This window comes from Oncorhynchus masou, chromosome 23 (assembly GCF_036934945.1).
Source record: "Oncorhynchus masou masou isolate Uvic2021 chromosome 23, UVic_Omas_1.1, whole genome shotgun sequence".
NCBI lineage: Eukaryota > Metazoa > Chordata > Actinopteri > Salmoniformes > Salmonidae > Oncorhynchus > Oncorhynchus masou.
The window spans coordinates 39,705,526-39,722,311 of record NC_088234.1 but is presented as its reverse complement, the minus strand read 5'-3'; the positions used below and the strand labels follow the sequence as shown (position 1 = coordinate 39,722,311).

Here is a 16,786-nt window from a genome sequence, read left to right as displayed (position 1 = left end):
TGCCGTCCACTCGCTTGTCGTAGAGATTCCTGGACGGCCCTTCAGGTCTCCTTGGAGTGCTGTACCCATTCCTCCACCGCAGGAGCCTCGGTCTGGCTCGGATGCCATGGTGCCAGGACCGGCTGGTACCCCAACACACACTGAAAAGGGGACACGTTAGTAGAGGAGTGGAGTAGTGAGTTCTGAGCCATTTCAGCCCAGGGAATGTATCGTGCCCACTCCCCTGGCCGATCCTGGCAATACGACTGCAGAAACCTACCCACCTCCTGGTTCACTCTTCCACCTGCCCATTACTCTCGGGGTGATAACCGTAGGTCAGGCTGACAGAGACCCCCAAGCATTCCATGAACGCTCTCCATACCCTAGACGTGAATTGGGGGCCCCGATCAGAAACGATGTCCTCCGGCACCCCGTAGTGCCGAAAGACAGTCTGTAGGGCTGTAGGGATACCGGGCAACGGGAGGAGACGGCAGGTCTTAGAGAACTGATCCACAATCACTAGAACCGTGGTGTTCCCCTGAGATGGCGGAAGATCGGTCAGGAAATCTATGGACAGATGTGACCATGGCCGCTGTGGAACGGGGAGGGGTTGTAACTTCCCTCTAGGAAGGTGCCTAGGAGCCTTACTCTGAGCGCACACTGAACAGGAGGAGACATAACCCTTAACGTCCTTAGCCAACGTAGGCCACCAATACCTCCCCTGAAGGCTCCCCACTGGTGACCCGAGGAGGGTAGGACGTGAGCCCACCGAATCAGTTTGTCCCGAACACCAAGCGGCACGTACCTTCGCCCCGCAGGACATTGAGGAGGCGCGGGTTCAGCCCGTAACGCCCGCTCGATGTCCGAGTCCACCTCCCATACCACTGGTGCTACCAGCTTTGAGGCGGAAAGGATGGGAGTAGGTTCGGTGGACCCATCCTCCGTGTCGTAAAGGCGGGACAGCCTTTACGTTCTGGGAGCCCGGTCTATAAGACAAAGTAAACTGGCACCGGGTGAAGAATAGGGCCCACCTTGCCTGACGTGGGTTAAGTCTCCTAGCTGCCCGAATATACTCCAGATTCTGGTGGTCGGATGAGAAAGGGGTGCTTAGCCCCCTCAAGCCAGTGTCTCCCCACCTTCAGAGCTCTAACCACCGCTAGAAACTCCCGGTCCCCCACATCATAGTTACGCTCCGCTGGGCTGAGCTTCCTTGAGAAGAAAGCGCAGGGGCGGAGTTTTGGTGGCGTACCCGAGCGCTGTGATAGCACGGCACCCACCCCAGCCTCGGACACGTCCACCTCCACTATGAATGCTAGAGAGGGGTCCGGATGCGCCAACACGGGCGCATCAGTGAACAGCGCCTTCAACTTGTTGAATGCTCCGTCCGCCTCTGCTGACCACTGCAACCGCACTGGGCCCTCCTTCAGCAGTGAGGTGATGGGAGCCGCTATCTGGCCAAAACCCCGGATAAACCTCCGGTAGTAGTTGGCAAAACCCAAAAACCGCTGCACCTCCTTTACCGTGGTCGGAGTCGGCCAATTCCGCACGGCCCTAATGCGGTCGCCCTCCATCACTACCCCCGAGGTGGAAATGAGATATCCCAGAAAGGAGATGGCTCGTTTAGAGAACACGCATTTCTCAGCCTTGACGTATAGGTCATGCTCCAGCAGTCTACCAAGCACCTTGCGCACCAGAGACACATGCGCGGTGTGAGTGGCCGAGTAGATCAGAATGTCATCGATATAAACAACCACTCCCTTCCCGCACAGGTCCCTGAGAATCTCGTCTACAAATTGAAAAACGTCTGGAGCATTTTTTAACCCATACGGCATGATGAGGTACTCATAGTGGCCTGATGTGGTACTAAATGCGGTTTTCCACTCGTCTCCCTTCCGAATACGCACCAGACTATACTCGCTCCTGAGATCCAGTTTTGTGAAGAACTGCGCTCCGTGGAACGATTCCACTGCCGTAGCGATGAGAGGTAGAGGGTAACTATACCCCACTGTGATGGCGTTTAGACCTCTATAATCGATACACGGATGCAAACCTCCCTCCTTTTTCCTCACAAAAAAGAAACTCGAGGAGATGGGTGAAATTGAGGGCCGAATGTACCCCTGTCCCAGCGACTCCGTGACATATGTCTCCATTGCCAACGTCTCCTCCTGGGACAGCGGGTACACGTGACTCTTGGGAAGCGCAGCGTCTAACTGGAGATCTATCGTACAATCCCTTCCCTGTCGATAAGGTGGTAATTTAGTCGCTTTCACTTTACTGAAAGCGATTGCCAAATCGGCATACTCGGGGGGAATGCACACCGTTGAACCCTGGTCGGGACTTTCCACCGACGTGGCACCGATGGAAACTCCCAAACACCTTCCAGAACACTCTTCTGACCACCCCTGGAGAACCCCCTGTCTCCACGAAATTTTAGGATTGTGCCGGGCCAGCCAGGGAGTCCCCAGCACCACTGGAAACGCAGGCGAATCAATAATAAAGAAACTGACACGCTCCCTATGATTCCCCTGCGTCACCATGTCCAGTGGGACCGTGGTCTCCCTGACCATCCCTGACCCTAATGGCCGGCTATCTAGGGAGTGCACGGGGAAAGGAGAATCTATCGGCACCAGCGGAACCCCTAACTGAAGGGTGAGTCCGTGATCCATAAAGTTCCCAGCTGCTCCTGAATCAACTAGCGCCCTATGCTGGGAAGAGGGAAAAAAGTGAAGGAAAAAAATTAAGACAAACATGTGGCCAACAGGGGGTTCTGGGTGAGTTTGATGCTGACTCACCTGGGGTGACCGAGAAGCGTTCCGCCTGCCATCTCTACTCCCAGACGGACCCCCCCAGCACCGATCAGACGTGTGTCCTCTCCGACCACAGTTGGTGCAGGGAAGGCCTCCTCCTCCGGTACCCCACAGCGCAGCCCCTCCCAACTCCATCGGAATGGGAGCGGAGGGGCTGGGTGGTGGAACGCACAGGACTCCTCTCTGAACGCCCGCGGGCAGCCAGCAGATTCTCCAGTCGAATGGACATGTCAATCAGCTGATCCAGTGACAGAGTGGTGTCCCGACACGCTAACTCCCGGCGGACGTCCTCTCGGAGACTACACCGGTAGTGGTCGATAAGGGCCCTGTCGTTCCACCCGGATCCTGCTGCCAAGGTCCGGAACTCCAGCACGTAATCCTGGGCGTTCCTCCTCTCCTGCCTGAGATGAAATAGTCGTTCTCCCACCACTCGGCCGTCTAGAGGGTGATCAAACACGGCACGGAAGCGGCGGGAAAACTCTGGGTAGTGCTCCCGCGCTGAGTCTGGGCCATTCCAGACTGCGTTCGCCCACTCCAGAGCACAACCCGTGAGGCAGGAGATGAGGACACTCACCCTCTCTGCTCCTGAGGGAGTGGGTCTGATGTTGGCCAGGTATAGCTCCAGCTGAAGCAGAAACCCCTGGCAACCCGCCATCGCTCCATCATAAGCCCTCGGTAGCGTCAGACAGAGGGTGCTGGAGTCGGGAGATGGGGAGTCCGGAACCGTGGGTGCCGAAGGTAGAGAGAAGAGACCACTCCTCTCCCATCGGTCCATTCTCTCCATCACTTGATCCATCGCGGATCCGATCCGATGGAGGACGGTGGTGTGGTGGAGAACCCGTTCCTCCATCGATGGGAGAGGGTTGGCTGCTGCTCCTGCTGACTCCATTCAATTTGGTGGTGCGGGATTCTGTAATGCTCCAGGTGTCGTGGGTGTGGAGTCAAATGCAGGAGACAGAGAGTTCAATGCTGTGCGTCTTTAATTGCACCAACGCACCACAGGGTGCTCACAATAGTTACGTTCCCAAACACAGGGAATCAAAATGTACAACGGAAAAAATCACGACCAGGCACTAACACGTACCTCTACAACAGAGCCGAAGGTTACACTGAAATAATCCCACACAACAACCAGGCGGGCCGGCTGTCTAATAAAGACAAACTAATTAAACATAAACAGGTGTTACCACTAAACATACAAGGAGGGGAAGGAAAGACAATCAGTGGCAGCTAATTTCCCGGGAAAGGGAACCACCCTCGGTCGGACTCGTGACAAAAGGGTATATAACAAAGTATTGAGATAAACTTTTATTATTGACCAAATACTTATTTTCCACCATAATTTGCAAATGAATTACTTAAAAATCATGATTTTCTGGATGTTTGTTTTAGATTCCGTCTCTCACAGTTGAAGTGTACCTATGATAAAAATGACAGACCTCTACATGGTTTGTAAGTAGGAAAACCTGCAAAATTGGCAGGGTATCAAATCCTTGTTCTCCCTACTGTATGTGACCACTGTGTTGAAAAACAACCAGCTTTTCTCTAATCTATTGATGATCAGATACTTCAGTTGTAACTGTGGCTCTGTAGCGCTCATGTTTTACAGTTGATAGACAACTTTTCCACTTTTTCAAACATGAACTCTTTCAAAGTTTTACATTAACCTATAACAATCAAAAGGTGTTGCTGCATGGGCTCATTCCTTGTCTTGCTGTCAATTACACAGGCTGTGTGACCAATATCTTGGTCAACTCATGTTGGCATCTCTGTGCATCAGTGATAGTTAGGCTAAATAAATTTAACAGAATACAGTGCATTCTGAAAGTATTCAGACCCCTTGACTTTTCCCCCAAAAACGTATGTTAGTTTTATTCTAAAATGTATTAAATCGTTTTTCCCCCCTCAATCTACACACAATACCCCATAATGACGACGCAAAAACAGGATTTTTGAATATTTTGCAAATATAAAACTTAGATCACATTTACATAAGTATTCAGACCCTTTACTCAGTACTTACCACATCTAGTCTTCTTGGGTATGACGCTACAAGCTTGGCACACCTGTATTTGAGGAGTTTCTCCCATTTATTCTCTACAGATCTTCTCAAGCTCTGTCAGGTTGGATGGGGAGCATTGCTGCATTGCTGGGTTCAAGTCCGGGCTCTGGGTACGCCACTCAAAGACAAAGACTCCTCCCCCGTCTGAGGTCCTGAGCGCTCTGGAGCAGGTTTCCATCAAGGATCCCTCTGTACTTTGCTCCATTCATCTCCTCCCAGTCCCTGCCAATGAAAAACATCCCCACAGCATGATGCTGCCACCACCATGCTTCACTGTAGAGATGGTGCCAGGTTTCCACCAGGTGTGACGCTTGGCATTCAGGCCAAAGAGTTCAATCTTGGTTGCATCAGACCAGAGAATCTTGTTTCTTGGTCTGAGAGTCCTTTAGGTGCCTTTTGGTAAACTCCAAGCGGGCTTTCATGTGCCTTTTACTGAGGAGTGGTTTCGGTTTGACCACTACCATAAAGGCCTGATTGGTGAAGTTCTGCAGATGTTTGTCCTTCTGGAAGGTCCTCCCATCACCACAGAAGAACCCTGGAGCTCTGTCCGAGTGACCATCAGGTTCTTAGTCACCTCCCTGACCAAGGCCCTTCTCCCCCGATTGCTCCGTTTGGCTGGGTGGCCAGCTCTAGGGAAAAGTTTGGTGGATCCAAACTTTTTCCATTTAAGAATGATGGAGGCCCCTGTGTTTATGGGACCATCAATGCTGCAGACATTTTTTGGTACCCTTCCCCAGATCTGTGCCTTGACACAATCCTGTTTCGGCTCTAACGGACAATTCCTTCAACCACATGGCTTGGTTTTTGCGCTGACATGAACTGTCAACTGTGGGACCTTTATATAGACAGGTGTGTGCCTTTTCAAATCATGTCCAATCAATTGAATTTACCACTGGCGGACTCTAGTCAAATTGTAAAAACAGCTCAAGGATGATCAATGGAAACAGGATGAACCGAAGCTCAATTTCGAGTTGCATAGCAAATGGTCTGAATAATTATGTAATTAAGGTATGTTTTTTATATTTAATTTATCAATTTACAAAAAAAATTTACAAAACAATTTAATTTAATACATTTTAGAATAAGGCTGTAACATAACATGTGGAAAAAGTCTAGGGGCCTGAACGCTTTCCGAATGCACTTGTATGGCGAATTAAAAGAACAGTGACGAAGGAAACTAAACAATCCTGGGCAGAGCATCCTCTGAGCACTTGGCAGAGCGGGACTGGAGCGAGAGAGAAAGCAGACGTGCCAATAGTTTTTTCAATCCGCTCCACGCTCCAGCCAAATTCTGCTCCTCTCCAGCTCCACTACTCCACTCACATCCTCTGATTCACATGGCACCAACGGAAACCCTTGTTTTTGTCTTCTTTTGCAAAACCTTTTGCTATGTATTAATGAACTGTCTTCATCTGGTGTTCTACCTGGTTTCACCTGGTATTTTGCTTGGTATTTCACCTGGTGTTGTACCAGGTAAGCGTGATCGGTATCCTGACGACAGTGAGGGCAGCGCGGCTGGAGCGGAGAGCAGACGGTACTCTAACGACTCCACCAAGTCAGGTAAAATGCATGTGTTAAATTTTGAATCATGTTTGGTTGGAAGAAAATAGTTTTTTGGTAGCACTTTAGTTTACAGTGCTGAAATAACAGGATATGGTCCGGCAAGTAACAGTAAACAGGGAAATAAGATGGCAACATCCAGGTAAGAATGTATGAATAGCCCATAAAGTTAGTATGTAGCTGCTAAATACTGATAAAGTGTGATGTATTTTCCTTATGCAGAAAATGTGTTACTGAAAACTATCAATAAGAGGCTAATAAGCAGAAGTAGAGGCAATTTCTCCTCTTCTTACCAGCACGGTCCAAACTTATTAATGTACTTGAAACGATTACGAGGCGCATTCGTGTACGGATAGGATGCATAGGGTGTGTGAGTAGCTCCGTTTTGTACCTACAAAACTGTGGTTTATATGTAGAAACTAGACAAAAGTTTAAAATCAAGCCTCTAAACGTGACCAATCAATATATCCCGAAGCAACTGGGAGAGTGAGCGATTAGGTTAGTACAGAAGTGAAGCAAACAGTTGGTAAAACACCTCAGCCGCACAAATCTAACAGAACATGGCCTCCTTTAAAAGAAAAGGAAAAGACAAAGGGCAACTTTGCCCTTTTCCTTGTGGAAACTTTTCCACTCGAAGGCCTACAAACATTAAGCGTAATGGAGACCTCCACGGACAGAGTGGAGCCCCCTGCACTGAGAAGACGGAGTGGGAAGAAGCGATCCACGCAGGCTACATACAGTGATACTTAAGACGTGCTTATCGTACATTGTGACAGTATTATTGTCCCCTCCTCAAACACAATCTATAATCTACTTTCCCCAAGTAACTGTTAATCTCTGTGGCGTAATGATGAAAGTAGCCGATGCCAACAGGCTACATGGACACTGATAAGAAAATTAAAAGGGGGAAATATAGCATGACATAGACTGATCAGGGGAAAGCTATGATCCCTTATTGATTTCACCTGTTAAATCCACATCAATCAGTGTAGATGAGGGGGCGGAGACAGGTTAAATAAGTCTGGAGGCAATTGAGACATAGATTGTGTATGTGTGCCATTCAGAGGGTGAATGGGCAAGATAAAATATTTAAGTGCCTTTGAACGGGATATGGTAGTAGGTGCCATGCGCACCGGTTTGTCAAGAAGGACTGCAACTCCGCTGGAATTCTCACACTCAAAAGTTCCCCATGTGTATCAAGAATGGTCCACCACCCAAAGGACATCCAGCTAACTTGAAACAACCGTAGGAAGCGTTGGAGTCAACATGGGCCAGCATCCTTGTGGAACGCTTTTGACACCTTGTAGAATCTGGTTGTTCTGAGGGCATGTCAATAGGCGTTCCTAATGTTTGGTATGCTCAGTGCATGTCAAAAGCTGTTCTATGGATGGGTGTGTGTGTGTGCGCCCATGTGTGTGTGTGCTCGTGTATATGAATGGATGTGTGAGGGAGGGTGAATATATATCGGAAGGCAGGAGAGAATGGGTGTGTGGATGCATAAGGTATATGTTGTATGTGAATTAATGAGAATGGACAGGTAAGTGGATGTATGAATGTGTGTAAATGTTTCTGAGAAGAGGGGAGGGTGGAAAAAGCGGGGAGGTTGGGACAGGCTTGGCTTGGGTGGGGGTGTGTAAAGGGGGGGAGGACAAGCTTGGCTTGGGAAAGATGGAAGGATTTATCTTTCCTATGTCATTTTATTTATTTTGCAAACCTGCTGTAAAATTAATAAGTTCTGGCCAAATTAGGACAGGTTGTCAAGCCATTATTATTCCTTGTGTGTCGTTATAGCTAAAATACAATGGTGGTTATTGGTGAGAGTGGCGATGGGCTTTATGCCAGGGATCGGGGGGGGGCAGGGAGCTGGTTGGGTTTCAGACACTTCCGTGAAGTATGTGTGGTGCCTCCACTCATTTCACTTTGGTTTTTCGGTGGACCCACTCTCCCTAAGTAGAGCCCCATTAGCCACTATACTTTAATTTAATTCACAAGGTATTATAAACTGACCGCACTATATAAGTGGCAGTCTTTCATGTATTTACAATGACATAATCCACAAAATGTTGGTACATTAGGAGAGGAGTTGGTGCTTAAAAGCCCTAAAAAGGAAACGTGTCTCAAAGTACAAACTAGTTCTTGATTTATGTTTTTTGTGTGTTCTTTGTTAAAATGTTTGCTCAGCCTACATGTTCACGCATTCTATACAGTACCAGTTAAAGGTTTGGACATACCTACTCATTCAAGGGTTTTTCTTTATTTAAAAAAAAATACATTGTACAATAATAGTGAGGACATCAAAACTAAGACATGGTGATTGGAACTAATCAGACCAAGGACAGATTTCCACCAGTATAATGTCCATTGCCTGTGTTTCTTGGCCCAAGCAAGTCTTCTTCTTATTGATGTACTTTAGTAGTGGTTTCTTTGCAGCAATTTGACCATGAAGACCTGATTCACACAGTCCCCTCTGAACAGTTGATGTTGAGATGTGTCTGTTACTTGAACTCTGAAGCATTTATTTGGGCTACATTTTCTGAGGCTGGTAACTCTAATGAACTAATCCACTGCAGCAGAGGTAACTCTGGGTCTTCCTTTCCTGTGGCGGTCCTCATGAGAGTCAGTTTCATCATAGCGCTTGATGGTGTTTGCGACTGCAGCTGAAGACACTTTGTAAAGTGCTTGAAATGTTTCCGTATTGACTGACCTTCATGTTTTAAAGTAATGATGGACTGTCGTTTATCTTTGATTATTTGAGCTGTTCTTGCCATAATCTGGACTTGGTCTTTTACCAAATAGGGTTATGTTCTGTATACCACCTCTACCTTATCACAACACAACTGATTGGCTTTAGCTCGAAAATCTATCGGCAGTTTTGTACGGCGCAGCGCGGCTCAGAACGGAACATACCGGACCAATTTTTCTCTCCATGTCCCTGGATTTCTACCGCTAACTCTGGATATTCATACCTGGATCTCACAGCTAGCTAGCTGCTATCCGTGTGACTTTCGTCGATTCCGGAGCAAACATCAATTATTCCGGAGCTAGCCAGCTGAAGAATTCCATCAAATCACTCCTGGGCTGCAGTCACCTATCCGGACCCGTTTTACTGCCTACGCGGAGCCCCACCAGGCCTTCATAATATTTATTTATTTATTTTTTTCTTCTTGGGCCACTAACTATATCTATTGTTTTTATTTTTGTTGTTGTTGTGTGATTTGGATTAATCCCCTCTACCACACGGAACCCCACTAATCTACTGAGGGAACGCAAGAGGTGGCTAATAACAGACGTCCATCCTATGCTAGCTTGCTACCGATGGCCTGGCTAGCTGTCTAAATCGCCGTGACCCCCAAACAACCTCTCCACTCACCGGACCCTTTTGATCACTCGACTAAGCATGCCTCTCCTTAATGTCAATATGCCTTGTCCATTGCTGTTCTGGTTAGTGTTTATTGGCTTATTTCACTGTAGAGCCTCTAGTCCTGCTCACTATACCTTATCCAACCTATTAGTTCCACCACCCACACATGCAATGACATCTCCTGGTTTCAATGATGTTTCTAGAGACTATCTCTCTCTTCATCACTCAATACCTAGGTTTACCTCCACTGTATTCACATCCTACCATACCTTTGTCTGTACATTATAACTTGATGCTATTTTATCACCCCCAGAAACCTCCTTTTACTCTCTGTTCCAGATGTTCTAGACAACCAATTCTTATTGCTTTTAGCCACACCCTTATTCTACTCCTCCTCTGTTCCTCTGGCGATGTAGAGGTAAATCCAGGCCCTGCAGTGCCTAGCTCCACTCCTATTCCCCAGGTGCTCTCTTTTGACGACTTCTGTAACCGTAATAGCCTTGGTTTCATGCATGTTAACATTAGAAGCCTCCTCCCTAAGTTTGTTCTATTCACTGCTTTAGCACACTCTGCCAACCCGGATGTTCTAGCTGTGTCTGAATCCTGGCTTAGGAAGACTACCAAAAATTCTGAAATTTTAATTCCAAACTACAACCTTTTCAGACAAGATAGAACTGCCAAAGGGGGCGGTGTTGCAATCTACTGCAAAGATAGCCTGCAGAGTTCTGTCCTACTATCCAGGTCTGTACCCAAACAATTTGAACTTCTATTTTTAAAAATCCACCTCTCTAAAAACAAGTCTCTCACCGTTGTCGCCTGCTATAGATCACCCTCTGCCCCCAGCTGTGCTCTGGACATCATATGTGAACTGATTGCCCCCCATCTATCTTCAGAGCTTGTGCTGCTAGGCGACCTAAACTGGAACATGCTTAACACCCCAGCCATCCTACAATCTAAACTTGATGCCCTCAATCTCACACAAATTATCAATGAACCTACCAGGTACCTCCCCAAAGCCTTAAACACGGGCACCCTCATAGATATCATCCTAACCAACTTGCCCTCTAAATACACCTCTGCTGTCGTCAACCAAGATCTCAGCGATCACTGCCTCATTGCCTGCATCTGTAATGGGTCAGCGGTCAAACGACCTCCACTCATCACTGTAAAACGCTCTCTGAAACACTTCAGCGAGCAGGCCTTTCTAATCGACCTGGCCGGGGTATCCTGGAAGGATATTGATCTCATCCCGTCAGTAGAGGATGCCTGGATATCTTTTTAAAATGCCTTCCTAACCATCTTAAATAAACATGCCCCATTCAAGAAATTTAGAACCAGGAACAGATATAGCCCTTGGTTCTCCCCAGACCTGACTGCCCTTAACCAACACAAAAACATCCTATGGCGTTCTGCATTAGCATCGAACAGCCCCCGTGATATGCAGCTGCAGGGAAGCTAGAAACCATTATACACAGGCAGTTAGAAAAGCCAAGGCTAGCTTTTTCAAGCAGAAATTTGCTTCCTGCAACACTAACTCAAAACAGTTCTGGGACACTGTAAAGTCCATGGAGAATAAGAACACCTCCTCCCAGCTGCCCAATGCACTGAAGATAGGAAACACTGTCACCACTGATAAATCCACCATAATTGAGAATTTCAACAAGCATTTTTCTACGGCTGGCCATGCTTTCCACCTGGCTACTCCTATCCCGGTCAACAACACTGCACCCCCCACAGCAACTCGCCCAAGCCTTCCCCATTTCTCCTTCTCCCAAATCCATTCAGCTGATGTTCTGAAAGAGCTGCAAAATCTGGACCCCTACAAATCAGCCGGGCTAGACAATCTGGACCCTTTCTTTCTAAAATTATCTGCCGAAATTGTTGCCACCCCTATTAGTAGCCTGTTCAACCTCTCTTTCGTGTCGTCTGAGATTCCCAAAGATTGGAAAGCAGCTGCGGTCATCTCCCTCTTCAAAGGGGGGGGGGACACTCTTGACCCAAACTGCTACAGACCTATATCTATTCTACCATGCCTTTCTAAGGTCTTCGAAAGCCAAGTCAACAAACAGAATACCAACCATTTCGAATCTCACCATACCTTCTCTGCTATGCAATCTGGTTTCAGAGCTGGTCATGGGTGCACCTCAGCCACGCTCAAGGTCCTAAACGATATCTTAACCGCTATCGATAAGAAACATTACTGTGCAGCCGTGTTCATTGATCTGGCCAAGGCTTTCGACTCTGTCAATCACCACATCCTCATCGGCAGACTCAACAGCCTTGGTTTCTCAAATGATTGCCTCGCCTGGTTCACCAACTACTTCTCTGATAGAGTTCAGTGTGTCAAATTGGAGGGTCTGCTGTCCGGACCTCTAGCAGTCTCTATGGGGGTGCCACATGGTTCAATTCTTGGACCGACTCTCTTCTCTGTATACATCAATGAGGTCGCTCTTGCTGCTGGTGAGTTTCTGATCCACCTCTACGCAGACGACACCATTCTGTATACTTCTGGCCCTTCTTTGGACACTGTGTTAACAACCCTCCAGGCAAGCTTCAATGCCATACAACTCTCCTTCCGTGGCCTCCAATTGCTCTTAAATACAAGTAAAACTAAATGCATGCTCTTCAACCGATCGCTTCCCGCACCTGCCCGCCTGTCCAACATCACTACTCTGGACGGGTCTGACTTAGAATACGTGGACAACTACAAATACTTAGGTGTCTGGCTAGACTGTAAACTCTCCTTCCAGACCCATATCAAACATCTCCAATCCAAAGTTAAATCTAGAATTGGCTTCCTATTTCGCAACAAAGCATCCTTCACTCATGCTGCCAAACATACCCTTGTAAAACTGACCATCCTACCAATCCTCGACTTTGGCGATGTCATTTACAAAATAGCCTCCAATACCCTACTCAACAAATTGGATGCAGTCTATCACAATCTGTTTTGTCACCAAAGCCCCATATACTACCCACCATTGTGACATGTACGCTCTCATTGGCTGGCCCTTGCTTCATACTCATCGCCAAACCCACTGTCTCCATGTCATCTACAAGAAACCTGCTAGGTAAAGTCCCCCCTTATCTCAGCTCGCTGGTCACCATAGCATCTCCCACCTGTAGCACATGCTCCAGCAGGTATATCTCTCTAGTCACCCCCAAACCAATTATTTCTTTGGCCGCCTCTCCTTCCAGTTCTCTGCTGCCAATGACTGGAACGAACTACAAAACTCTCTGAAACTGGAAACACTTATCTCCCTCACTAGCTTTAAGCACCAACTGTCAGAGCAGCTCACAGATTACTGCACCTGTACATAGCCCACCTATATTTTAGCCCAAACAACTACCTCTTTCCCTACTGTATTTAATTTAATTGATTTATTTTGCTCCTTTGCACACCATTATTTTTATTTCTACTTTGCACATTCTTCCATTGCAAATCTACCATTCCAGTGTTTTACTTGCTATATTGTATTTACTTTGCCACCATGGCCTTTTTTTGCCTTTACCTCCCTTATCTCACCTCATTTGCTCACATCGTATATAGACTTGTTTATACTGTATTATTGACTGTATGTTTGTTTTACTCCATGTGTAACTCTGTGTCGTTGTATGTGTCGAACTGCTTTTCTTTATCGTGGCCAGGTCGCAATTGTAAATGAGAACTCAACTTGCCTACCTGGTTAAATAAAGGTGAAATAAAAATGTAAAAAATATTTAAAAAATGCATAAAGAAGGAAAGAAATTCCACATAAACTTTTAACAAGGCACATCTGTTTATTGAAATGCATTCCAGGTGACTACCTCATGAAGCTGGTTGAGAGAATGCCAAGTGTGCAAAGCTGTCATCAAGGCAAAGGGTGGCTACTTTGAAGAATCTCAAATATAAAATATGTTTTGATTTGTTTAACACTTTGTTGGTTACTACATGATTTCATGTGTTATTTCTTAGTTTTGATGTCTTCACTATTATTCTACAATGTAGAAAATAGTAAAATAAAGAAAAGCCTTGAATTGTGTAGGTGTGTCCAAACTTTCGACTGGTACTATTTGAATTAAACCAAAAATACTGCAGTACGGGAGCAGCTCATTTTAAAGACACAAGATGCAACACCGACCAATCCAAACTCATCTCTCGGCATGTCCAGCCCACTCATTATCTCAGCCAATCATGGCTAGCGGGAAGGTTGCTGACTTTTTTTGCTGTGGCTAAACCAACTAGGCTCGTGATTATCAATTTTATTTGTATTTACAGATGACAAAGAAGTTTGATATTAAGGCACATGAAAGTTCAGATGTTCGAGAAGGCATTTCTGCCAAAAAACACATTTTGATAAAAAATATATATTTTTACGTTCAAAAGGATCTACTGTGAAGTCGTAACTTGCGACATACACCTAGTTTCCTGAATCGGGTCACATTTATGTAGTGATAAAATAAAATATGTTGGTAATTCATGTCATGTCCGACTATGGCTTGTCATGTGCTAGCTAACAGCAACAAACCCAAATGAGCGAAATGAAAACTTCCAGTAGAGATCAGCTACTCATTAGCTAGCTAACGTTAGCTATATTATAGCTCTAATGCATAATGTTTACTTTTAATGTTTTGGAATAAGATATATTTATTTGATTGTACAGTTGTGTACAGGTGGTTTACATACACTTAGGTTGGAGTCATTAAAACTCATTTTTCAACCACTCCACAAATGTATTGTTAAAGAACTATAGTTTTAGGACTTTGTGCATGACACAAGCAATTTTTCCAACAATTGTTTACAGACAGATTATTTCACTTATAATTCACTGTATCACAATTCCAATGAGTCAGAAGTGTGCATACACTAAGTAGACTGTGCCTTTAAACAACTTGGAAAATTCCAGAAAATGATATCATGGCTTTAGAAGCTTCTGATAGGCTGATAGGCATCATTTGAATCAATTGGAGGTGTACATGTGGATGTATTTCAAGGCCTACCTTCAAACTAAAAGTGTCTTTACTTGACATCATGGGAAAATCAAAGAAAATCAGCCAAGACCTTGGAAAGATAATTGTAGACCTCCACAAGTCTGGTTCATCCTTGGGAGCAATTTCCAAATGCCTGAAGGTACCACATTTATCTGTGCAAACAATAGTACGCAAGTATAAACACCATGGGACCACGCAGCCGTCATACGGCTCAGGAAGGAGACGCGTTCTGTCTCCTAGAGATGAACGTACTTTGGTGCAAAAAGTGCAAATCAATCCCAGAACAACAGCAAAGGACCTTGTGAAGATGCTGGAGGAAACAGGTACAAAAGTATCTATATTCACAGTAAAACGAATCCTATATTGACATAACCTGAAAGGCCACTTAGCAAGGAAGAAGCCACTGCTTAAAAACCGCCATAAAAAGCCAGACTACGGTTTGCAACTGCACATGGGGACAAAGATCGTATTTTTTGGAGAAATGTCCTCTGGTCTGATGAAACAAAAATAGAACTGTTTAGCCTTAATGACCATTGTTATGTTTGGAGGGAAAAGGGGGATGCTTGCAAGCCGAAGAACACATCCCAACCGTGAATCATGGGGTGGCAGCATCATGTTCGTGGGGTGCTTTGCTGCAGGAGGGACTGGTGTACATAACAAAATAGACAGCATCATGAGAAGGAAAATTATGTGGATATATTGAAGAAACATCTCAAGACATCAGTCAGGAAGTTAAAGCTTGGTCGCAAATGGGTCTTCCAAATGGACAATGACCCCAAGCATACCTCCAAAGTTGTGGCAAAAAAGTCAAGGTATTGGAGTGGCCTTGACAAAGCTCTGACCTCAATCCTATAGAACATTTGTGGGCAGAATTGAAAAAGCGTGTGCGAGCAAGGAGGCCTACAAACCTAACTCAGTTACACCAGCTATGTCAGGAGGAATGGGCCAATATTCACCCAACTTATTGTGGGAAGCTTGTGGAAGGCTACCTGGAACGTTTGACCCAAGTTAAACAATTTAAAGGGCAATACTACCAAATTCTAATTGAGTGTATGTAAACATCTGACCTTTTGCAAATGTGATGAAAGGAATAAAAGCTGAAATAAATAATTATCTCTACTATTATTCTGACATTTCACATTCTTAAAATAAAGTGGTGATCCTAACTGACGTAAGACAGGGATTTTTTTTAAATTTCAGGAATTGTGAAAAACTGAGTTTAAATGTATTTGGCTGAGGTGTATGTAAACTTCCGACTTCAACTGTATGTAATGTGTACAATAACTATGTATTCATACTTTGACTCTTCCATATACATCAGATGTCCACCGCCCTGACATCTGCTAAACTGTTTTATCTGTTTTTTCAATGACAGACATAACTTTGATTCTTTGATCTTTGATTCTATACAACAACGGCCAACAAAATCCAGGTCATTACATAGATTAAGGTTATTGAACATTTAAAGAGATTGTCAGCAGATGTGGTTTTTCTGCACGAGTTACTTCAGAAAAGCAGAAATGTAATATTTGAGGAGCTCGGTTGGAGAGGCCTATGCTGCCACCTACTGTAGTAACTGTAGAGGTGTAGGCAGTCTGATAAACAATACCCCCTTTTCCCTTATGTCCCAGCACACGGACCAAGAAGGACGTTTTCTAAATTTTTATTGTACCTTAACATGGTGAAAAATACACATTGATTTCATTGTATATCCCCCCATCCTCTAGTGTTTTTAGATATAATTCAAGCTATATAAGATCAAACACAGACTGGAACTAATATTTTAGCAGGTGCCCTAAATCACACATTCAGCAAGTTAGACAGACATAGCAATAAAAAAGGCAAATTCAAGGAGCCTCCAAAGAGGCTGAAAAATGTCATCTCTACAAATATTTTACAGGACACCTAGAGACTTTTTCCAACGACAAAAGACTGCTCCTTTTTTCTCAAAGTAAGAAAAGCTCTTTAAAATGGAGTACATTTTTTTTGATCTCTAACAATATACTGGGTTAAAAAATACATCATATCTTTTGGACATCAGAGCAA

General features: G+C 45.3%; 1 protein-coding gene across 1 annotated transcript in view; it reads left to right on the top strand.

Moving 5' to 3' along the window:
* The window catches only part of LOC135510100 (tyrosine-protein phosphatase non-receptor type 13-like), a 96,010-nt gene that overhangs the window by 10,820 nt on the left and 68,404 nt on the right, over positions 1-16,786 (top strand). The window contains 1 exon segment of the mRNA XM_064930888.1: positions 6,322-6,408. Coding sequence (XP_064786960.1) covers positions 6,322-6,408 — 87 coding nt within the window.